General features: G+C 37.9%; 1 protein-coding gene across 14 annotated transcripts in view; it reads right to left on the bottom strand.

Moving 5' to 3' along the window:
- The window catches only part of BPTF (bromodomain PHD finger transcription factor), a 58,481-nt gene extending 34,306 nt beyond the window's left edge, over window positions 1–24,175 (bottom strand). For 5 of the 14 annotated variants that reach the window (XM_033002516.2, XM_033002525.2, XM_033002515.2 and 2 more), the window contains exons 1-5: window positions 23,263–24,175; window positions 10,150–10,972; window positions 2,804–3,027; window positions 1,893–2,093; window positions 1,167–1,355 (exon numbers count right to left, since the gene is read on the bottom strand). In XM_033002516.2, the coding sequence (XP_032858407.2) occupies window positions 1,167–1,355; window positions 1,893–2,093; window positions 2,804–3,027; window positions 10,150–10,972; window positions 23,263–23,902 (2,077 nt within the window). In that variant the 5' untranslated portion in view covers window positions 23,903–24,175. Of the gene's footprint in view, window positions 1–1,166; window positions 1,356–1,892; window positions 2,094–2,803; window positions 3,028–10,149; window positions 10,973–23,262 lie in introns of those variants that run through there. The other 9 variants (XM_033002522.2, XM_033002520.2, XM_033002526.2 and 6 more) reach the window with 5 other exon arrangements.
- Between the last annotated feature and the right edge of the window lie 1,611 nt (window positions 24,176–25,786).

The raw sequence follows: 25,786 nt of genomic DNA, 5'->3' as shown, positions 1-25,786 counted from the left end.
ATAAAACAGGAACCCATAAATGTGTCTATAACAAAGTTATAGGATACGTATCTTTTCCATTAAATCTCTATACCATTATTTAAACTTTAAAATGGAACAAAAAAATATGAGAACAGACAAAAATATTTGGTCATATATCTAAAATGCACACTTTTGTCTAGGACATTTTATGTATTAAAAAAGTGTATCCCGAGGCTTCTAGATTACAGTAACTTTCATTTTCTCTTCCTATTAACAAAGTTTATTACAAGGTTTGGACGCATTCACATTTGCAAGTTCAAGAACTGCAATCTGTATCTGAATGGAGAACTATTTCTGGAGGAAAGAAAATGCTTACTCTCACTTTTTAAAACATAACACACTGAGTATGGCTATACCACAGATTATGTTTACATTTGTAAGAATTGAAAATAAAACTGATAATTTTAACAGTCATCAGGTGTTTAACATTTGGTTATGTAGTAAAACTTGCGATAGAATACAGTTTTAAATGTAGTAGAATATAATTCTAAAACAGTATACTGACAATTTATGTTATACCTAATCGTCCCATTTATTCCTAAGTCTAAAGGTTTTTGCTTTTGTTTTTCGTTTTAAATTAGTGTATATTACTACTTTTGAACCACTGACATGTCAGAAAAAACGTGTTAAAATACAAAAAGAGCCTCTGTGCTTGTATTTCTGAAATCTGTTCAAAATTCCTAGCATGATAGTTTTAATCTTGACATTTCAGTGCAATGGTTTACTCACATGAATGAAAATACTTCACTTGTTAGTAATTTATACAGTAAATGAGAGGTTAAAATAATAAACAAGCCAGCAGCAAATCAGAATTTGAAATAAACTTTGATAGGATGCTAACAATCGTTATGGATCACTATGGAAAAATAAAATGTACAGAAAATAGAACATAAAAAGCTTAGCCATAGTCATCTTTGGAAGGCATGGAAACAAATGCTAATGTCACGAAGGGCCACAAATTTCAAGCACTAGTTGCAAGAAAATTAACTTTGAAATGTTAATGGACAACGTAGCAGTAAAGGATGGCACTGCAAGCAAACAGCATGAGTGATATACTCTGTGAATGGTTTTAGTGAACAAACTGGATAGAAAAATTTAACAGAATCCCCAAATTACAGAGGCATTGGTAACAGTGCCTTCTGTACCTGAGAGTTCCTGAGGGAGCTCTGATGCCACCTTCTTCTCTGCCACGTTGTTGCTATCAAGGGTTTCTGACTGACACCCCATTGCGTTCTTCCCTTCAGAGCAACTAGTCTCTCCTGCAGAAGGATTTGTGTTGCTGTCATCAGTGCTTGATGTCACAGAGTTACTTTTATCCCCAACGACTGTTGCCTCTATAGTAAAACGCACAACAAAACTTTAGGGATATTCTTTAGTATGTCTTAGGATGTCATTTGGCATCATCCATAGAAAGCGACTTCAGCAGCTTGCTTGGTTTGTTTGATAATCCTGAAAAAAAATGGAGCCTTTTCCTTTCCTTTTTTTTTTTTCTGTTGCTATGAGATAGTATTGTCTCCGAATCAAAGAACAAGCTATTTAATTCTGATGAGGAAAACAATGTTAAAAATGATGTAATATTGCTTACTACAAACATGTTGATCACAACCTGTAAGTGCCACCTGTACCTCAAGCCAAGGTATCTACAAGTTAGTTGCATTTAACTTGAAAAGTAGGAAAATTGGTGAAATTACTAAACAAGAAAAACAATTATCATATACAACCTCAAAAGGAACTGACAAATATCACCTATTACTTAAAAAATAACTTAATTCACACTAAAACACATTAGCAGTTAAAGAAATGTGAAGATCTTAACTAAAGATTCACTTTACATAAATTAAGCCATTAAAGCACAGTCATAGGTTCTTTACCTTCTGTTTTCACTTTTTCTGCATCTTGCTCACTGGGTGTTTCCTCAGTTTTATCTTGGTCTCCAGATTCTTCCTTGCCTCTCTCAGCATCTGTCTGGTCATTATCAATGTCGCTTTTGGCTTTTTCTGCTTCATCATCTGCTGTGTTTTTATCGTCCAATATTTCTCCTTTTCTTGCTCTGATAATGTCCAAAATTTCATCTACAACAGAAAGTATGTTGTCACCAAAAAACAAGCCACCACCTACAGAGCCACTGAGCAGAAATAACATAACATAAATACTACTTCTTTTCAATGACCTAAAAGATAAAAATCCAACTTCTTACCACTTCTCCCCACTTAGAAGAAACAATTCCAAGTATTTAATTATTGATTTCTCAGGCTTATGCATTTATATAGTGATGACGTAAATCCATTTTTAATCCTGAATATCTAACCTTCATGTCTTCCCTGGAACCAAAGTTCACACCTTCAGATTTATCTTGTTATTTATTGCTCCAAGATAGATACATCAAGTTGGTGGGGAACTGCAGGAGATAGGCATTCTTCCACACTTTCCATAATACTGGAGCTTTAATATTTTTGTCACTCCAACTCCCATTGAATTGTTAAATGTTCATGAGGAGTTACACACACGTGTGTGTGTGTGTATATATATATATATATATATATAAAAAAAAAGACAGTAGATGAGGGAACATTTGGCAGTTAACATAGCTCCACTCTACCACCTGGAATGATCACAATCTGGCACATGTAAGCATATCAAGAATACAAGCACTATACAGCCATGCTGGTACACCTGCATGATGCTTCTCCATCAGCTTCTATAAACTTCTTATAATAAAGTAAATAAACTAGCATTTGATTCAAGGTGAAACATCTATTCCCGTTAAACAAACTATTCTTACCATTTGCTGCAGAAAGAAAAGACTTGTTGTTGCCCCTTGCTTTATTAGTAAGGTCTTCTGTCACATCCATGTGCCGATGAATTTCTTCACGCATTTCTTCCAGAGTTTTGCATAGGTCAGCTTCCCAGTAATCTTTGTCTAGGCATTCAATTAACTCTGCCAGCTGTATCTTTGTGCTATAGTACCAGATTTTCTTATCCTTCTCACTTTCTGAGTCTTCCTCTCTGTAAGAGTATTTTAAAAACATTAATTTTTAAGTATCTGGATAAATGACAAAAATTAGTATCAGCCTACTTTTTGCAGAGAACTATTAAACGTCAATACCTGCGTGTGAATAAACAAGTCATATGAAGACAGTCATATGCACCTGGTTTAGTACCCAAATACTCCTTTCTCATTTCCCTCCCTTTCTTCATCCCCTCAGAAGAGTCCCCTTAAAACTGGTTTGTCCAATCTGGCAACAATGTTTATTCTCATAATATTTATTGTTACTGTAACCAGTAATCTACTAATAACTCTCAAACAATTTGCAATGAAAGAGGGTATGGCTCCAGAACACATAATGGATAGTGTTTCTGACTGCATGTTCGGGAAATAGCGAAGTTAGGAAATTCAAAGCGTACTGCCTCACATTCATCAAGTATTTTATATTAGCATCTCTATGGCATTCGCCTGTGAGAGCACCAATAAGGGCAAAAGAATCATAATATGATCCTTTGAAAAGATCAAGGGATTTCTCCATTTTTTATCTGGGGTACTCCATGACACCACGAGCCTAGACAAAACTACTGCAGGACCGCAGTGTCAAAAGCATCTCCCCAGGGCCACCAGACCCAAGCGAGCTCCATGATTATTTTGGGCAACAGGCTCTCCCAGCGTGCTGGGGAGCGTAAGGAGGATGCACCAAGTGGTTACGCAGAAGGCTGCTGGATTTCAGCTTGGCTTGTTAGGTCCCGCTCAGCACCCACAGCCAGATCCAGGCTGGCTGTGGGCAGGACCCCGCTCATAGCTGCAACACCCCCCAGCACTCCCAGCGCCATGAGCACCGGATGGGGTGACAATGATTTACCAGCCTGGCCTTCACATGTGGAAGAGGAGCTAAACTACTGCTAAACTCGCACTGTCCATAAAAGCACTACAGGCTCACTGATAATCCTAAACCAAATCATCGATAGGAATGGAAAGCTGACTGTAGTCTGAAAGATCTACCCTTGTAAGGTTTGTGTTCCTCTCTACTGTCTGCCTCCACATGGCTTATACATTTAAGATAGTAAAAATTTGCCTCTGATATTCAGAATTTCAAACAACTATAAGCCAACTTAATGGTCATCTATCTACTACTTTCCACGTTCTATTCGTGAAACAACTGTAATATTTGCAACTCAATCAGAACACTACTAAAATAAAGTGGTTATGAAATTAGTAATGGTAACATTACTCAAAATTCAAGTACTAATTTGTCACGACCATTACTATAAAACACTTCTGGTTTTGATGATAGAACTTGGTGTATTGCTAAGAAATACTATCATTTCTTTCATAAAGGCCTTTGTTCGTGAAAAGCAACTAATTCTACTTTACCCATTTACTGCTGTAGGCTACCAGTAACTTTCCATTAGTTTTAACAGGTTAGCATGGCTAAGTTTGACAAGTTTTCTCAGAAAAGAGCTAATTTCAGGAAGACTGCCCACACACTACACATCAAAAAGTAACAGCTGAACATTGACAATCATTTGACTCTATGGAATATTCTATGCCTGTAGACTTCCATGTTAAATAAAAATTATTATTTAAATCACATTTCTTCTAAACCGAGAAATTATTTACTAAGAATAATAGGAATAGCAGCACCTTTATTATTGTTCGTGAACAAAAGCCACAAAATAGTCAGATAAAGGCAAACACCCAAAAACTAAGATGGAAGGGAGGATGAGAATGCAAGAATACAGCTTTATACAGCAAGAGGAAAGAAAAGAATGAAAAAATGCTGAACTAAAAAGGACAAGGCAAGTATGCCTCCTGAATTTTCCCTGGCAAATGTTCAATGGAAGTGACGAGAGCAAGACACTGGCAGAGCAGCAATTGTAAGGCTGTTCTGCTCCTTACAAACACAACTGCAGAATATAATGCTGTTCCTAAGTTTATACTTCAATTATTTCTTAGCTCACCAAAAAGAGAACTTTAACCTTTCATTCTGAACCCCCAGCTCATTACCTGATTATTTGTTAGATAGACACACCATTTAAACATCATCTTACATGACCTAGATACGCAACAATATGAACATTTTATACAGTCTCATCATTCCATGAAGTAAGGCTGTGATAGTACCCATTTGCCAGACAAGCAGCTCAGGCACAGAAGCTTGTACACCTTGCTTAAATTTCAGTGGTGATCATCTATGTGTTTTCTTCTTTTTCCACTTTATCCTCCCATTTAGCAAATCAAACTGCTACAGCTATGCTAATGCATCCAGTATGCATATGTATGCCACCTGAACATCTGAAGAAGCATCTGCCTTTTCCTTTCCCATCAGTTCTTCCTGTTCTAGTGTTACAAGGTTCCACTAGACTGAAAAGCAACTAGCTGTTATCTTCTATTTCCCTATATAACTCAAGAAAAAGCCTTCAGTACCAGTAAAGCTATGCTATATTACAGGCCAGTCAAACCCAGGGGCACACTATGAAGAATCAAGACACGAGACCACAAAGACAAACCATTCTGCAGAAGGCACCTAGAGTTAATTAATCTTTCCATGTGTAATTCCAGTCCTACCCATTAAAGAACTGCTCAGGTAATATTCTAGAAATGGACAATGAGGTTATCCAAGAGTATTTTGTTTCCTTTCTACTTCATTTATATAGGGTTTTGAGCATAGAATTTCTCTGGAATTCAAGGCTATCACAACCTTAGTAACAGAAGTTGAGGAATTAGCTTTTTCTCTTGACAAAAGAACAGACAGAAAATGAAATTGGCTCAAGCTTGCTGTTACATTTGCTTACACAAAACTCATCTTCGGTCAGACTTCTTTTCAGGATTCAGGTGTATACCAGTGGAGGAAGCCTTGGAGTGCTCATTGCCAACTCACTAACAGTCAAAGAATTACCACAGAAAGCATTCTATGTGGTTCATTCTGGCAAAGTTAGTTAGGATTTAAATTAACAGAAGATTTACACTAACCTTCCCTGAACAGCTTCTTGCATTGGCTAAAGGGATATTACTTTTACCCTTTGAAGAGATCAGAGAGGCTACCATAAAAAGGAGATGGAAAGATGCAAGTCCACACAAGGACCAATTCCCAATGTTTTTCCATGACAAGCGTCACAGATATACCAGCTTGGTGCTGGACAGGTCTACTTCGTCTCCAGGGGACTCAGCTGAGTCACGAACATTAAGCGAGGCCAAGCAAGGGAGAAAAGAATCACACAAATATTTCCTACCTCTTTCAGCCTTCTTTGCTGCCAGGAACTATTCATTGGCAGGCTTTAGAGGCAAGTTTTAAGACTGATAAAAATGACATCACAGAAGATGCTAGAAATTTTCAAGTAAAGTAATAATGAAGTAGATATACCCCTTCCTGAATTCCATGATGATACAATTAGAAGCTGATGAATTCATTAAATTGTTTCAAGTAATCTATTCAAATGAAGATCCAAACCCTTTTTAATTAATTGGATAAAATAGAGGACCACCCACTAAGGACATAAACAGCATGACAAATCTTGCAGAAAAAAAGCTGAAATTGTTTTTGATCATTGATGAAGATACATACAACTCAGGAATAACAATTTGTGTCTTATTTCTGCTATCAAAATGAAAGCCAAACAATGTTTCATTATATTCATTCACAGGCATTTGACAAATCCAAAGCATCTCAGTATTTCTGGAAAGAAAACTTGTTAAAACACTGCAGCAGTTTACTAGGAGAATACAAGTCAAAGTCCTAAATTTCCTGACTTGTTAATTGCAGAAATAACCTTCACAGGCAAAACAAATGCAGCTGACCCAGAAACATCATCCTAAACTTGTTAACAACTTGAAACAAAAACTCAGGAATTAATTTTCTTTTGCCTTGTCTTTTTTTTTTTTTAATCTTGTTGATATTTGCTCATGGGTATGTATGAGAGGAGATCTCCTTAGTGTCTACTTTTCCATCTTTGTAAAACAGAATAGGTTGAGAAGAGAGACAAAACCACAATGATGGGCTTCAACAAGGCTTATTAACTTCATCAAGTGATGAGCATGGAAATACAAGTATCAGTGAACAGCAAGTCTACAAAGTCATTTAAAAGATGGGAAAACCAGTGGTATGATGGATTTATAACATTTGCAAGGGCAGAGGGGATAATAAGTAAAAAGCCCCCCCAAACCTCTTTGAAAAACAAAAAAATGCAAGAATTTAGGATTTCAGTTCTCTAATCCGCCTTGGCAGGATTTCAAATTGGTGTTTATGCAGATTTTTTAGATCTATTAGTTCCCTCTGATATATTTGATCACATGCATTGGTGAATACAGTCTATTCATTTTAATAAAGTTGATACAATAACTACCAAATGCTAAAACCTGAGATTCATTAAATTGTTATTCTTTACACTATCCTTCAGTTATCCAAGATGTTAGGTGTGCTTTGACCCTGTTCAGTATATAGATGTGAAATGGTTGGTTTTGCAATACAGCACGCTTACTGAATCTAAGGGACATTAAAAACTGAAAGGATGGAGTTTAATATCTATCTGAATTATAAAAGTTGTATTTCTCTGGAATTTAGCTATGTAGTAAATACTTTTGTCCCTTTATGAATTGGCTTTAGCATAAAGTTTTAAAGGACATTATGCACAAATTTAATTATGTCACAGTTCTATGGAAAGTCTAATGGAATTGATTGATTCTGTACATCCCACGCTGCACTGTTAAAGTGTATAGCTGCAGATCTAAAAGAACATCTGTTTTTTCTTCCTATTCCATCAGGACCATTTGAAATATTTTTAATCCAAACCACATACTTCAGAAAGAACTTCTTTTGCAAGTGTACACATGTACATTCACACTAGCAAAAGGCATGATATCTAATGGCAACAGGAAGCATAAAGCCTAGAAGGGAAAGAATCTTTCAAACTAGATGATCCGCATGAGCAAGCAAAAGAAAGTCAGCCAACAACTTCTTCTTGTCTCTGTAAACATAATAATGCTTTTCTATTTACGTTTTAAATACTTTAATCACTAACAAAAAAGTCAGTAAAATGAAAAATCCATTAAAAATTTTCATTTTGCTGTATGATTACAGTTCTCATCTATTCTGGTTTTAAATGGAATACTGTATTTTCTCTTTAAATAAATCCCAATTAAGATACAAAACTTAGTCATAAAACTTGATTTATGATTTCTGAAACAAATCATTTGCCCACTGAACTCCTAACAGGAATGCAAGATAATTTTTTCAAAAATTCAATACATTTAACCTTTGAAAACGTCTTTTCTAGTGCAGTAAAAATTACTACCAATGTACTAGAGAGAAAGAACTTTCACATGTGTAGATTTCAAAGGATCAAGAAGCAACTGCATGATTTATTTTAGTTTGAAATATATTGAAGTACTGCCTGCATTAAAACCTTCTGAACATCAAATATTCCACTTCATTAAGAAAAAAAATTGTTTCATAGATCGAGTTTAGTCAAAAATAATTACCAACCTGTACATATTGCAACAAAAAAAAGCCTATCTTAAAATCACCTCCTGAGTGACTCTCTGGATTGTTAATTCCCAGACCCCTAAATGGTGAGAAGAACATAATCTTTCTACCAGTGCAGCGAGACAAACCCATCTTTAGAACAACCTTTTCCTCAAGAGTTTGAAAGGAAGGATACAAAAACCATACACAGAGAAGACTAAGTTATTAAAGCTTTTTGTGAACTTTCAACTCATTTTCTGGAAACAGAAGGTAGAAAATTATGGGTAAGGCAATGGAAAAATTAGGCTATAAACAGCTTCAGGCTGACCATCACATCATGCTAAAGCATCTGAATGACACACCATATATTGTAGAGCATGTGATTAAGTATAAACATAAAGTATACAAAAAAGATAAAATATTTCCTGCATCTTTTAAAGATTGCTTGACACTACTGTGGCATTTATAATGCAGAGAAACTAAAAATAATCAAATATGTACTCTTGTTTTACGAGTGTGAAAGAAGAACATAGGAAACAGCAGCAAAAATACTTAAAGCATCAACTAACAATACATTAGAGAAAGGGCACTGTATTTTAAAGGACTAAAATGAGTCTTGTTTGCAAGATAGAATGCCATCAACAGTCCTCGCAATCCCTTTTAAAAACACTGGCTAATATCTTAACATTCAGTGTAATCTGTTTTGTATGAAATTCTGTTAAAGTATCTAGCTGTAGCTTATTTTCTCCATAACACTAAATGAAAAATAGTATTTCAAGAAATCTAGTAAAACCTCTTTATTTTTCCTAGATTAGTAATACCATTAATGTCAGTTAAATACTATTTCTCTTCCATGATGAGATCAATTACATAAGAACAGTCTTTTATAAGAAAAACCAATCTTTAGTTATTTTTCCTGTGAAAAGTGAAGTGTTTTTATGTGAAGTGTTTTTATAATTTCAGATTCAACTTTTCAGGTAAAAAAACCCAGGACACAATGCCCTCACAAACAAGGGTTTGATTATTATTAATGTTTTGAGATACATTAGCATCTCAAGACCAATCAGTTACAAGAAATTGTGATAAACATGCACAGTGGGAGATCGCTTGAAGACAGGCATTTCTTGCAATTTTGATTCTGTGTACACCTATAGAAATGTTCACATACAACATTTTCTGCATTTCTAGTTAGTAACTATTGTGAATACCTTTGAGTGCCTCTCGAAGTCTTAGCTTCAAAGGCAGACCATCAAACCAGTACCATTATCTAACAGCCAAATACTAAGTAAGTGATAGTATACCAAAACTGATGTCTTACACACTATGCGGTCATAAAGAGAATTAAAACTACTTTTCAGTAACTTTTACAAGAAACTGGAGAATTCTCATTAAATTTCCCTTTCTTTTCCTCACATTCATGTGCTTTAGGCATATTAAAATTAAGCCGGAGGCCCTGTTTTTTTTTCCCTTTGTTATATACTGATTATGAGAATATTTATTTTGGAGAAAATTAATGGATTAACTACATAGTCTTTAGAAATCTACTTAAAGAACAAGCAATGGTCTTTCCTAAATAAAGAACAATTTTAGGATGGCAACAGCAACTTACAGGACATATTAAAAATACATCAAATACAATACTATTGTTAAGAAAACACTAAATTATTAGTTTACTTACATAATGATTCTTCTGTTCAGGAACCAATATTTTCTCCTATGCCTGTCATATCCAATAGGTTCATGTCGAATGTATGGTTTATTTTTTTGGATTTCAGCAACACAGTCAGTTACTCCAGGCACCTTATGTGCTACGCAGACCTCACACTGCCATTCATCTTCTGGTACCTCTTCAAGAGGTGGTTTCACGCACTCCAAATGGTACACAGCTGAACAAGTTTCACAGCAAAGCAAATCCCCAAGTTTGTGACAAACCCTACAATGATCATCATACTGAATAACACCTTCTGACATTAACTCTTCACGTGCAATGTTTGTTGTAAGAAACTGATCCACTAAGAACTGCAGAACTTTGATTTTATTCTCTACTGGTCCATAAGGATAGTCCTCTGTCTCTTGGTAAGGAAGAACATGATGGTATTCCTTGTCACTCTCACAATATACCCGCAGAACCTCTGGCCACGTCATTCCATCTATGAAATACAAAGTGGAATTAACGCTATCTTTGAGGTCAGCAGGTCCAAAGGTAGTATTTGAAGTGTCTTCTTCACGTAAAACTGCTTTTAAAAGCACTATATGCATCTCTGCCATAAGTGTGCACTGCTCTTGACTTACCAGAGCAGCACAGAAGTCCTCAAAACGAAAAGGAGAGAGGCGTAAAACAGTGCCAAAGTTCCTTAGTACCTCATAGATGGCGATAACATTCATTATATGCTCACTAGGCACCATTAAGTCCTCTGAGGATTTAGGAAACTCCAAGGGTGGGATATCTTTTTCTTCCAATATTGGAGAACGAGGACGATGCACTCTTTGTCTTCTCCTACCTGGAATAAAAAACAACAGTAAGAATTTTGCCATTTGCAGGTCAACATGCTTAAACATCTATCATCAATGACTGTCAAACTTCCTAAACTATTGCAAATTAAGGATTCACATCTTGACAGTTACACAAATGTGATAATTCAGCTACTAATCTTATACTTTAAGTAACACTATGAAAATAAAATACACAAAGTATCTGAAGTTTTGCTTTAGGCACTTAGTCGCATTTCCCATATAATATACATCTACTGAATCTTTAAAATGACATCTAGAATTTCCATTGTTTAAATGAGTTAAAAAGAAAGATGTTTACCTCACCCAAGAAAACAACTCAGAATTTTTATTCATTCTTATTCAGCATGACTAGTCTATCATTCCTTCTTGTAATTTTAACTTTAAACTTGAAGCACCAAGCTTCAAACAACAGATATTTTGTATTAAAACACTGCAAGCTATTCTCCTATCCAGCAGTAGTATACAGGAAAGATCATTTCAAGCAGATGTCTTAGGACATCTATTTCAACCAAAATAAAATACAAAACAGAACATAAACACTTTGTCCCCTGCCTTCTAGCTAGAATATTTCTCCTGGATACCTACAAGCCAGAAACAAAAGTTAAATGTGATGTTTTATGAAGATGTTTCAGGAACTCCTAATTTTTCAAACGAAAACAAACAACCCCACCCCTGTGCTTTAATAAAACAGGAGGGATATCCACAGAATGAGAAGGAGGCAGAATTATGGAATGACAAAGCCTAACACAAAAAACTGATCTGAAGAGCTGTTTCACTACCTAAAAGACACTGAGAATAATTAATTCAGTCTCAGATGCTAATTCAGATAAGATGCTACACTTTCTTCCCTTTAATTCCACTATCTTTGATGCCAAGCAGAAGGGAAAACAAAAGAGGAATGTTTCTCTACATTGCACTACTAGACAGATTAAATATTTCAATCTTCTACCAAAATAATGAAAAAGTATCCAGCTACATGCAACTATTTTGCAGCTATCAGTTAAAGTATTAGGATACACTCATTAAACCTACTTCTTTTAAAAACAAACAAACAAACAAAAAAACTAAAAAACCAAAACCAAACAACAAACCAAACAATCAAGTTTCAACTCTCATAGACTAATCATAAAACCATCATCTTGGTTTAAAACCAAGAACTGAGATGAAAACTGTTTTTACGTCCTCTGGTAAGCATATTAAGATTCTGGTCTACAACTAAATTTCAGAATTATCAATTCTACACAGAAAAGTGGTTGGCAGGATGTATTTTATTCACAATCTAAAGGAAAAACTAAACTGTCCATAACAGCAATTTCATATGCACACTTTAATAAAAAGTGACATATATTACACACTGGGTGATCCGAGACTGAAGAGTGACACAACGCTAATTCTGAAATTCTAAATTTCACATGAATAATTATATGATAAAATTATGTGCATAATGGGACATCTCCACCCCATCACCACTGGTTCAAGAAAATTAAGAGATAAAATAAGTTCCAGTCATCTTAGCTATCATTAAGACAAAATGGCTGTCTGTGGCATCTGTTCACCCCATGCCCTCCAATACTCCTCTATTAATACAAGAAATAAGTCTAATGGGGAGTGTGACAGAAAAAAAAAAAAACCCAACAAAAAGTCCTGCTAAGGGAAGCAAATACCCAAAGAGAGATCCTGCTGAATCTGAAACCAGCATTATTAAAACTTCAATGCATTGAAAAGTGAAAATAAAAGTTACCAAAAAAAAAAAAGCTATCTTTAAGAAACCTGATGCATAACAGACAGTTTGCCAAATGATTCCAAGAGAAAAATAAATCAGTCACTGATCTGGTATGGCAAGATGACACCAGATCTATCTCTGCCTCAAACTTTAAATAATGAAATCTTATGCAACAAACTAGACACTCTGAAACAATATAGAAGATGAACTGCCAGATGTTTCCATTACAGAAGTAATGGGTCAACATCATCTGTGTATAAAAATAAACTTCCAAGTTTAGTTAAGTTTGTATTCTGACTGTGGAAAATGAAAGAATGCTTGTATGACTGTCTTCCAATACGCTTCTGCACAAATCAGTGGAAAATGTTTAATCATGGCAAACACACAAAAACACAGGAATTTCACAGCCAGGCACAAAGCAATCATTCTTACAGCAAGAAATACCTAGATTAAACCCAACTTTACCATAATGATCCAAAATCATATATGCATAAACCAGAGTTGGTTTAATTAAAAGACTCTAGAGCAAGAAGCCACGCACACGCACACTCACAGATTAAATTATTTTAGGGTCCTGAAGCCTCCTTCAATATTGCAAGACAGAGTAGGACCAGTTCTAGTAGGTAATCATGTGAGATAACAACAATGCAGAACAGATATTCTGAAATCACTAATGATCCTCACAGAGTCCACATATCACAAAAAGCTGGCAGAGCTATAAACTAGGATTCTTTTCAGTGTTTGCAATTGCAGCAGAAAAACGTGTCTGTCACACAGTAAAGCCATAAAAGAAACATCCCTTCAAGAAAGAAAGCAGCAAGAATGATAACCCCAGTTTACCTAAATTAATCCTAAGTAACAACCTTCCCAGTAATTTCAGGCAAAGATAAACTAGCATGAAAGAACATTGCTGGAAGAAGCAAAGACTCCTTATTTCCTCTCATTTGGTGAAATTTTCTATGCTGAGTACAAACTTATAACTGTCCTATGCGTTGTTTTTATCCTTCATTGAAAAAAAACCCAGACTCCCTGTATACCATCTTTGTAGATGTCTCTTTCAGAAGAGATAAGCACTGATATATTTGTCACATCAAATTAACAGGAGAAGCAAAAAAAGAACCTTAAAACAAGGAATTCCTATAATTTTCTGAAAAAGTTAAAGTTCTCTTACTAAGGAAGCATACTGGTACAATCAGAGGTCTAGATAAATGTGCTATCAGGACACAAAGTTTGTCACAATACCATAATACAGAACTTTAGTGCAAGTACAATGTAACCCTGTGGTTGCATTATTCACACTACTCTTCATCTTCTATTTAAATCAATGTACATATTTTCATGTTTGCTTTGCTATAAAGCAGAGAAATTACAAAAGTAATTGTAAAACTAAGAGTTTAGACAATAAGGAAAAATGTATTGCATTATAAAATGCATGCTTCATTTGTCCACTACTTTGTGTTATGCCTCACGGTATGCAGCATAGTTACCATATTGTAGACCTCAACACTCCCAATCCATACTGTAAATCACACACCACATCTCAAAAGCTCAAATCATTTCTCTTTTTGGACACCAAACTGCTTTGAACAATTCTGCACTGCATATAATCTGGTTTCTAGAGCTAAAAAAGCAAAGTATTCAAAGATGCAGAATATTTTAGAGAAAAATGGTACCCAGACGTATTTTTCTTGAATGGATTGGTAGCACAGTACTTTGTATCTTCCTATGTTTTGGGCTTTTTTCTTTCAAATTTTGCTTTCAATTTGTCATTGATATTTGCTGTTCTAGGCTGAACATAACTTGAAGTCAAGAAGAAAAATCACAAAGTGTGATTTTGAAACTCAGAAATTCCAAAAAAATTTGTGCTTAAATGCATCAACTGCAATGTCAGGAAACACTCCAGACACTTTTAAAAAAAAACCTAAAAAAACTCACAAACCAAACCAACAAAACCAAGCAGTCTCATCCCCAGTGAAAAAGATAGATATTCTCTGCCAAGATGCTCATAAATCTTGAAGCATTCTAAATGGCTGCAGAACTTAAGTTAAAAGTGTAGGCCAACGGAATATGATATAATGATGTCATACTGCTGCAGTCTGTTTTGAGCTGCAATTTTTGTATTCTATGGGTTGGGTGGACAGCCCGCTCCCTTGCCACTACCTCAGACAGCTGAAGAAAGGCAGTTTTGAACTCTAAAAAAGAACACTAGGCTTGTTGGCAATTCTGATAATAACAATTTCTTCATTGCTAATTATCTGCAGTGTTCTGACATCCCATACAGCTCACACTACTTAGCAGTTTCAACTTCAATGAAGGTTTCTGAAGATCACAATTCATGTTTACCCAACTGTTCTTCACATACACCAAAAACCCCTTCAGATTTTGAAAAATGGTTTCCTGCAATAAGCACACCCAACTTTTCAAGCTCTTCACTTTTAACGAAAATCTCTCTTCCACAAAGCAAACTGTCTAATGCTTGAATTCGACATCCATGGGCATACAAAAAAAAAAAACCAAACCAAACAACTTGGGTCTCTTCAAACATTTATATATTAAAATTATTTTATTTTAATTATTTTAGATATTCTGGGATTTGACAACAACCTTTTTTTCCTTGACTTGTCATTCATCATGGATTTTGCCCTCTCCATGGGGAATTCTCAGTACAATCTGTGAAAAAAACCTGTTAACTGAAATCTAATTGAATTGATTAAAAAATAATCCATTTAATGACTTTGATTTAAATATTTAAGAGGGAAGTGCGAGCTTGTGTATACTATACCAGTGATGATTACACAATAACAATCATTTATTTTGATTTGGGACACTACATATGTGCATTACATTAATGTATATTTAAAATAATATATGAAAGTGAAATGGTGTAACAAATTCAGTGCAAGGACCACATTGAGCTGTCAACACAATTACACTGTTGCTCTCTTTCCTTAACTCTGTATTACTACATCCCCTACTACCATTAATATTTTTCAATTTATCCTGGCATAGTTTAAATAACTTTGGATAAATATTTTTTATTATTTGACCTGAATAATTGCTCATTTGTCAAAGGATCTCATAGCAGTAGGGTTTTTTTGTTTTAAGTAGAAAGTGTACTACTTTGTCTAAAACAAAAAACTTCAAGAGGATTCCAGAGCAGGTATACTGGTAGAAGTCACCTCTCCTTTAAGCATCACCACCACCTGCCTGCCTGGACTTCAAGCTGAATCTACATGTACCGACTCTTTAAGTCAATTTACTCACACTGAAGTTTCCCAAAACGGACTCAAGTTTTATTACATGTGAATTGTATGCTTATATGTGAACTGTATGCTTTTAAGATTGTTTCTGCATATTAACCAAACCCATGGATCAAATTCCACCTTCAAGTTTAAGCCAGTACAAAGACAGAAAATGTCCACTTCTACACCATTCAAATTCCATAGCTTTATTTGGAAGGATAAATTGATGTGCCAATAGCCTTCAGCTGCCACAACTGGACTGTTTACAGGATCCAGATCATCTTGACTGTCTCAGCATTATACTTTTATCTAGCATATGCTTCTTTTAAATCACATTCCTTCACTAGTTGTCTCCAAAAGTGATGAAGTAGTCTGCAATGGTTGCCTCTCCCTATTTTTAATTCTCTAGTTGAAGAGCTGCCTGTAATTAAGATTAAAGAGTAAACAATTTTATTCACATGGCACATTTAATTATAGATATTGATAATTATAGTCTACACTTACCATAATCTATTCAAATAATTTATATTACAAATATTTAAGCAAAACACACTAATGATATTTGAAATAAAATGAAATCACTGAACTGAAGTAACAGGCTGAGCACCCAAAACCAGAATTTACTGAAGCACTCAAAAGTGCCAAACTTTATTTTTTAAAAATTTCCATCTATTTAACCTATTTGGTTCAAATGTTAACCCTTTCAAAATTTAGAAATTAAGTGGAGTTTAGAAGGACTAAAAAGCTTGTCTCCATTTTCATTCACAGACTGAAAGAAGAAAAGGGAAAGTCACATCTATTCTTGAACTCTTTACCACAGGAGGATATGGAACATAAAAATATTTCAACCATCTTTAACATATCTTCTGGTTTATGTAGACAGTTTTGAAACAGAGGGTCTGAATGAACCGTTTATGTAAGTGTCCAGAATACAAAGGTTCTACCATGACTAAATACGACTTTCATGCTCTTTGTGCTTTAGTTTTATTCTAATTACCATATACATGTAGCCTAACAAAAAATCACAAAAAACCCAGTTTTGCCCTGTCTTACATTACATATCCCTTCACTCCAGATGTACAGTACTAGTAAACATAACTTTTCACCCCAACACATTTCAAGTAATGGAGTGGTGGATGAAGGTCCTACATAACTAATATTCTGCCAGAACCACAGCCTTGTTTAAACAGGGAGAGTGTGGTAGCTGCACTGATATGACCTAAGAAATAAACACTGTTTCCAGCATTTCTTGATTAGAAAGCTCGCAACTGCTCTCATTTCCCTTCTCTAAAATCTTTCACATCCTCATAATTTTTCAGCACCTGGGCACTAAGACTCCAGCTTAGAGTTCCTGTTCACATTTGCAGTGGAGAAGATAAACATAATAGAGTATAGGGGAGAGAGAAAACAGACCACTAAGTTTCAGATAATTCAGTAATCTGTCACTGGACAGAGGTGTGGAAAATACAAAACAACTCCCCACACATTTTACAAAATTGCCCCAGCAAGTGAAGAGATTTTGAATTTGCCCCCCCAAAGAGATTAATCTTTGGCTTCAAGCTCCACAAGTCAAGTCAAACTACACTACTCTTACATAGAAGTTCTTCATTAGTAGGATACAACTGAGTTGGGTTTGTTCTTCAGATCATGAGTCACTACAGAAACTTTTCAACATAAAGATCAATTGGCAGTTATATGATGTCCTGAAAGCACGAGTACTCCTCAGAGAAGATGCCCTCTCCTACTTTTTCCTTCCTCCTGGAAATTTTGGCTTTTGACTACCCTCCTAAACTCACTAAGACTGCTGTATTTTTGTTTAGTTTTAATGAACACACAAAAATCAGACATTTTCTGTCCTATATTACTACTTTGCACCAGACAAGTTTCAAATGAGAATGTACACCAACACACAAGTTCTTGTGGGATATCACTGAGAAAACTGAAAGCAGTTGATGAAAATGTTTAAGTGAATATTTTTTGTGGGTTTTTTGTTTGTTTGTTTTTTTGTTGTTGTTGGCTTTTTTGTTTTGTTTTTTTCTCCACAGCAGAATGCATATCTGAATATAATTACACGTTTGACACAATATCCAAACTGGTTCCTTAATTAAAAGTCAACCTCTTGAGAGTGCATTTGCTCAGCTGACACCAAGGAAGAAAAAGCAGTAAAATGAATCAGTTTAACATAAAATAAGAATATATTAAGAAAAGCAGTACCAAAATAGAAAAATCTAAATCTTTTTTCTTGGGATGGGCCAAAATTAAAGGCTTTGACTTATACAAAACACTTTTTCCCTTTTAAAAATGCCAATATGACAATCAACATGTTTTTAATATTCACAAGTCAAATAATCTCTTCCAGATAACTTTTCTGAAATAATAAAATGAATTTGTAACTACTTGTAATGTAGCTCCAATTTGAATATCACTCTGCAATAACTGTACCTAGCCAAAATTTATTTATTTTGCCTGGAAAAAAGAAGAAAAAAACAAAACAAAAACAAAACCCAAAAACCACAAATCAGATTAAACTTAAAATCTAAACCGACATTAAAAATGAGACTTTGCAAGCACCACAAAAGCTTTCAAAGTTGAAGCACAAATGAAAAAATGATTGGTTACTAGACTAAATCCCGAGAGCACCCTTTTCAGAGCACTCATATTGCAGAAATTCTCAACATGTGCTAAGTCAAGTCTTAACTACTGCCTCGTGTTGTACAAAACTAGGTCTTTATGTTCTTCAAAAACTTTAAAACTTTTGACTGTTATTTTTTTCAGTTTGTACATCTGTCAGTAGCACACTTCTAAGCAAACTAAGGTTCTCTACTGATTTTACATTAAGGATTTAATTTCTCAACATTATACACTCTCAGTAGGAGCCAGGAATAGAAATCCCCTATATTCTAAGGTATCACTTTAACATTTGGATAACTAACACAAGACAAGTAGCAGATGAGCTCCCACACTGTCATTCTGAGTATTACTCAGAGGGACAACCCTTTTCTGCCTAGAATCCATCCAAAAGAAAAAAATAAAAATGAAAATGTAGCACTAACAACGATTTTCAGGAACACTCTGACAGACCATTTCTTTGTTGGGACACACTCAGATAAACTGGAACTAATTTCAGAAGTTAGTGAGCCCTGAGAGCTGGCCCCAGCTTACTACAATCAACATTTATTCACCTTACACCAGTTCTATGCAATACAATGGTCAGCTGTGGAGGAATTTTACTGCAGACCTGCAAAGATTTTTCACAATAAACTAATCTGCAGTACATCAAATTACCTTTTACAACATACCTAGGTAATGGTATGGTATTTGCTACACAGAGCTTGTTAGAAAGATGACTGAAGTGACAAATGCTCTCTTCAGATAAACTGTAAATTTGCATGTCAATACAACAGAAACAGAAAGATTTACTCCTTTGCCCTTCTAGGCAGTTTCTTCACTAGGACCGGTCTACTACATTTTTCATGACTGGCATGATGAACTACTGATAGTTTCTCTAGAGTACAAATCAAAGTTCAGATTACTAAAAGGTAAAATAAGAGCATGCCAGATTTAATTCAGAGAACAGGTTACCCTAAGTAAAATGTTTGGGTGGCTGGTAAATCTTCTCACATGACAGACAAAGGAGGCTGCCTATCTTACTGTCATATCTCAATGTCTCCACTTAAACAATTCTTCAAAAGCATGAAAATGTGTTAAGATACAAAATTACTACAGACACACAAAATGCATCACCTTGTTTCCAGTTAAATTCTTTCACTCTGAAGATAAAAGCGCACTGGTGAAGTAACTGCTTAACAGAAATGATGGTCAATCACTGTATATGCTCACAGATTAGCAAAATCCACCTAAAAAATTTAATGTATTTTTTAAGACAAATCTTTTGGCTCACCACTTCACTGTTGTGCATTTGCTTGTTAGACAGACTGATGATTATCTCAGCCAAAATCTGGATGTATAGCTCTTCTAAAAGCTAATTATCCAAGTTTTTGTCAAAGAAAAGTAAGAAACAAAAGATGAAGGACTTCTAGGCATCTTGGTTAAATCCTTCTTTTAAAATTCACAAGCATAAAGCAGAACTTACAGTGGACAGGTAATGGCAAAAATATTTAGTGGTACAAGATATACAGTACATCTAACTTCTGGGGATACAAAGGGATAGAGAAGGGATGTTATTCACATACACAGAATCCCTTTACCAAAAGTCCATCCAGCAGAAGAAAAAGCAATGATAAACGTCATATGCATTCACACAATAAGCTTTCACTGTACCATTTTTAAGCATTATATAAAAGGTGTTTTACCATTCCTAAGATTTTGCTTCTTTAAATATTTGAATAATAATATAGTAAAATACCTCTCTTGCATCCAAGTTCAAGACATATTATAAACTCCCTAGAACAGCACAAAAATTGAGCCTTTCTTGGCTAGTAACATTGCACTGTGATCTTTTAAGTAACTTCAATGGAAGTTTGAAAAAACTGTAAGAAGTCTGTCACCCATTTAAGTGGGATGTGATTTATGTGCAAAATCTTGGTTGGTAGGAGAGTCTGACTGGGATTCAGTTTTTCAATACCCTGCTCTCAAAATATAAACTCTTCAGCCTCCAAGACTGCATCCTGAAAGTCGCAGTAATTCAGGCTGCATGTGACTGAGGAAAGGTAAGCAGAGAATGATCATTCATCGCCTCTTCTACTAGAAAAAACCCAGTGGGCACCACACAATTCTGTCAGGGGTCAGTTTAAAACAATAGAGGAGACACTCCTTCAAGCCGTCCAGTTAACCACAGGAACTTTGTCACTGTATAGGACAATCTGTCTGCTCTGAAGACAAATATATGAAAGAAAAAAAACTATCTAAACATAGCTAAAGACCGATTCTGGCTCAGCAAGTACCCAAGTCAAAAAGCACTGGAGCCCATGAAGGAACTCCGAAGAGATATCACTGTATGCTTGACCTGTTCTTAACACTCTGCACTGGCCGCTGTCAGATAAAGAGATACTGAGGTTAGGGGAATCTTTTCCTTGCCTATTAATGCTGTTCTAACGTCAAGTATCTCTTCCTGGATTATGATAAAACCATGATTTCAATTAGTGCCACCACTGTGTAGCAGTGCTCACAACATAGATATTCAGCAGAAACAAGACACAGACTGAGCTGATTGAATGAAAAGTTTGTACTTTCTTTGCAAAAGGGCAACAGCATGTCTAGGAAAGAGGGAAGATGGGAGGGAGACCGTTAGGCAAACACTGAACTAATGAGAACTGCCAGTAAATAGCCAAAATAACAACACAGATGTTTTAACCTTCAAACACTCAGTATAAAACAAGCAAAAAAAAAAAAAAAAAACAACAAAAAAAAAAAGCACGTAAGGAGGAAAATGCTTACACTTAAACTTATCTTTAAGAAGTTAACTGAAGTTACCCTGACCAAGTGAGAAATAAACATATAAACTATCAAAGTGGTTTCTGATACACCTAAATACCACATAAAACCTGTCTACACTTGCACAACAATGCACACAGAGGTATCTTGTTAAATGCCAAAACACTTAAGTACATTTCAAAAATTGAATACACCCATACTCTGTAGAACTCAGTTTAAACCTGGATGCTCACGTAAAAAGTATTTTCCTGACCTAGTCAATTAAAATCATAAAAATATTACTTTTCTGACAAAAGCACCCCCCCAAAAAGCAATAAAAATTAAAGTTACCACAACTAAACAGAAAATGAAGAGTTAAAAGTCAAAATCTCAATCTTTAAAGTAATAAATATTCCAAATTTTCAATTCAATTGCAAGACATCCCTGCAACAGGTAAACCAACACCTTAAAAAATTATCTGAAAATTAATTTAGTTATGTATTTACTTATTTTGATTCATTTAGGTTCCTGAGCATATGGATATAGGATGAAACATATATATATAGACACAGACATACAGAGTTTTTTAAAGGACTACTACGAAGTCACATAATGAGCTGATACCATTAATTCACCAAAATAAAAACAAATGACACATTAGTCAGTACTTCCCCCTTTTTAAAAAGCTGTCAGCTAACTACTCAAAACTATACTCCTTTTAAAATTAAGATGCAATGCATTTACACCAACAACCTGTTCCGCCCCACTTTTGAATTGGCCAAATACTTGCACAACAGCAGTGCCTGTTATCCTGTAGCCCAACTCAGAAACAGTCCTAGGTTATCCCTAAGTTTAACTACTCTCCTGGTTCAGAGACTTAAAAAAAAAAAATTAAAAATCCTAAATTTGAACTCTATTCTGGAATGAATTCAAATAAATCAAAAGCATTTAAGTTTAGATAAAAGAATTTTTGAAACTTTATATCCACATTGTTAATGAACTAATTAAGGACAAACAGAAGTGCAGGCCTTAAAAATTTGAGCCCAAATTTGCCACTAGAGGTTACAAAAAAAAAAAAAAAAAATCACAATGATGTTTAACAAGTTTTAAGCCCAACATGAGTTTTAAAGGTTGCCATATCTTAAGATAAATACAGTATTTAAAACCAGGTCTTTTGACTCAACCGCCACCTTTTAATCTTTGTGTTTAACTAAAACTAGGTTTATACCCTTGCAATGAGGCCCTGTGCACTTTTCCCCAAACTATAACAATGCAATCTCCATTTTGAACAATGCACCTCATTTCCCTCCTTGGAAAGCTAGTTTTGTCTTAAAGCCAGTAAATGCTGGATCCAGTAATACCTCTGATTTCAAGACCCTAAAAATTTTCAGTGTTTATGGCTGGGGTTTTTTTCTGTGTGTTTTTTTTTTTTTTTTTTTTTTTTTAGGCCACTTTAAGTTGCATGTGCTTCCCTTCCTTTTAACATCAAGTTGTATTTGCAAGCACAAGCCATCCTTTGCAGTATATATCTGAAAGGACCTCTTTGCAAGGCATGCATCCCGTTTCCATTGTTTTTAAAAATTAACTGAATGCTCCATACACTTTTGACATTGTTTGCAACACGTTCTGGTATATCATGCATTTCTGCAGTCACCAGAATCGCCATGCATATTTGCAAAGCATCCCCTTGTTACAGCATGTACTGCCCCCCCTCCCTCCCTCCTCTCAGTGCATGTGTTTGTAAGCATCTTCTAATGTTCCCTGCATCCGTGGGGTTGCCAGTCGTTAATTTGCATACCCCTCTCTCCCTGTGAGTGCTTACAGGCATCCCTTACATACACGCATGGGAGGAAGAACGCGTGCGGACTGTATTTGCAAACCTAGAGGGAGCATGTGGGGTGCCCTCAACTTGTTTTAGTTCATCCCACTGACTCTCTACCTGGGGTGCTGCTGTAGGTGCTGTGGCTCCTGAAGCTGCTCTCAGTGCAATAACTGGCATCGTCTTCATCCTCCATCTCTTCGGGGTAGTCGGAGTCGTCGTCGTCCTCCTCCTCCATTATCTCCTCCTCCTCTTCCTCCTCGGAGTCCTGGTTATCCTCGGGGTCTCCCTCCTCTTCCTCCTCGGACACCATGCTCTCCTCCTCCTCTTCACTCTCATGATCATCGTACACCACTTTGCTGATGCTCCTCCTGGACGAGGCAGCCCTGCCTTGGCTGTTGCAGCTGCCTCCTCCGCCTCCTCCCCCTGCTCCTCCAGCCCCAGCCCTGCCCCTACCCTTACCGCTGCTGCCTCCCCCACCAGGGGTGCTGCTGCTGCCGCTGCCTCCCTTCCTCTTGCTGCCCCCCCTGGGGGAGGCGGTGGCGGGGGAAGAGGCCTGGGCAGCCCCGGCTCCCTTCTGCTTGGGCCCCGCCGTCTCCGCCTGGGCCGAGGTCGCCCACCTGCCGCGGCTGCTGCCCCGCTGCCGGGACCTCAGCCCCCCGATGGGGCCCGCCGGGGCGGGCGGAGCCGGGGAGCTCGCCTGAGCGGTGGCCGCCGCCGACTGCTGCTGCTTGGGCGGCCTGCCTCGCCGGCCCCGCATCTCTGGGCGCTGGCCGAGGGGGGAAGGGAGGGGGAAGGAAGGCTCGGGAGGGCGCTCGGAGTCCGGACAGGCGGCTACGGGGAAGCTCCCCCCCCTGCGAGGGATCCGAGCCGGGGAGGGGGGCCGCCGAGCTGTGAGGGCCGAGGGCTCAATCCGAATTGCCGGCGTCCCGCTCCGGATCGCTACCGGCCGCCATCTTGTTTCTTCGTCTCTGCCTCGGCTCGCTCCGCTCTGACTGGGGGAAGCGGCGGCGGCAGCAGGCCCCGAGCGCCTCACGTGACCGGCCGCGCCCGCCCGCCGCCGCCAGGGGGCGCCCGCCCGCCGCGAGCCATGTTGGAGCCGGCGCGCTGGGGCGGCTCCGCGCCCCCTGCCTGCCCCCGCCGCCGCTTCCTCTGCCCCCCGCGCCTGCCCGGCCCCTGCCCACCCTGCCCGCCGCTTCCTCCGCGCCCTCTCCGGCTACCCCCCCACCCCCTGCCCACCCCACCGCCGCTTTCCATCCGCGCTCCCTGCGCACTCCGTCGCCCCGGCTCACCGCCACCTGTCACGACGCGCTGCCTCACCGCCACCGCCGCCCACGACGAGGTTCCCCTCCGCCCCGGCGGCTCCCGGGGCTCCCCGCCGCCCGCTGAAGATGCCCGGCGGCCGTCACCCCCGCCCGGGCTCCCCTCGGACTCACCGTCTCCCCACACCCGAATAGCGACGCCCGCTACCGGTCCTCTCTCCCAGAGCTCGACCCGCGCCCTAAGGGGAGCCCCCCCGGGCTGCCACCCCTCAGCTCCAAGCCCTACGGCTTCAGCCGGCCGCGCACCCCTGCAGGGGACAGCTGCGAGCGCAGGTAGGCGACGGGCTCTGCCCTCCCCTCCGCCCCGGGCAGGGGCTCAGCTCTTTACCCCCCCCCGCGGCAGCGCCCGCCAAAACCGGAGCCACCGGGTCTCCCCTCAGGAGAGGTTTCCCTCCTTCACCGCGCTGAGGCGGCGGCCGCCCGCCCCCAGCACCAAGCAGGACCCCTTGGCCACTGCCATATTAATCTCTTGCCGTATTTTCAATCTTCACCCATTAGGCAGAAATTAAAACCCACTTACAGCTCACCATTACCTAGCCAGGGTCGTGATAAAGCAGAATAGACTAAAGAGATCACACAGGGCCCCGCCATGTGCAACGAAGATGGGCTTCATCTATTTTCTATTCTCATTCTTCCATTTGACAGAGGCCCCCAAAGGGCTAAAAATCTACATGAACCAAATGCACTGTTGGGTTTCTAATGCCACCACTTGAATTCAGGGTATCGGTTTCCAGAGCAATAGCAGTACAAATTGAAAGCTAGCCCAAGGCAAGCAAATGTCTCGCATTTCTTAAAACCAGCCCTCTTCTCATTGCAAAATCTACTACTTTGGGATCCCAGAGTCTGAAGTCCTAGTGTCAGCAAATAAGTGTTTTTACATTTTAATTTTCTCTCAGGCCCTTGCTTACGCTTCTGTATGATGTACAATCAATACTGGTCATGGCATAAGCATGCCAGTTACATGTCCAATGTGTAATTTAATTGGCATTCTTCCATAGTGATTTTTGAATTGCCTTTTGTTCATGAACCTGTTGCTCAGGCTGAGAACCTCATTAAACCCACAAACCTGCTGCAGTGTCAAGCATGCAACACTGTCACAATAGCACCAGGCAGCAGGGTTTAGCCCAATTTGCACTCATATCCAGCTTTTAATCTGCATCTCTTTTATATTCAGTTGCACGCTTTTATATTCAGTGGTGCAGCTGCAAAGGCTCGGAGCCATGTTCTAGACATAGTGCGATACAGACACAGCAACAGTAGTAGACAACACTGCCTAACCCCCAAACACCTTTATACTCAATTTGTATTCCAAATCTTTCGGT

Source organism: Tyto alba, unplaced genomic scaffold (assembly GCF_018691265.1).
Source record: "Tyto alba isolate M040663 unplaced genomic scaffold, T.alba_DEE_v4.0 Super-Scaffold_39, whole genome shotgun sequence".
Classification (NCBI taxonomy): Eukaryota; Metazoa; Chordata; class Aves; order Strigiformes; family Tytonidae; genus Tyto; species Tyto alba.
The sequence above is the reverse complement of the archived record's forward strand: the minus strand, read 5'-3'. Positions and strand labels throughout refer to the sequence as shown.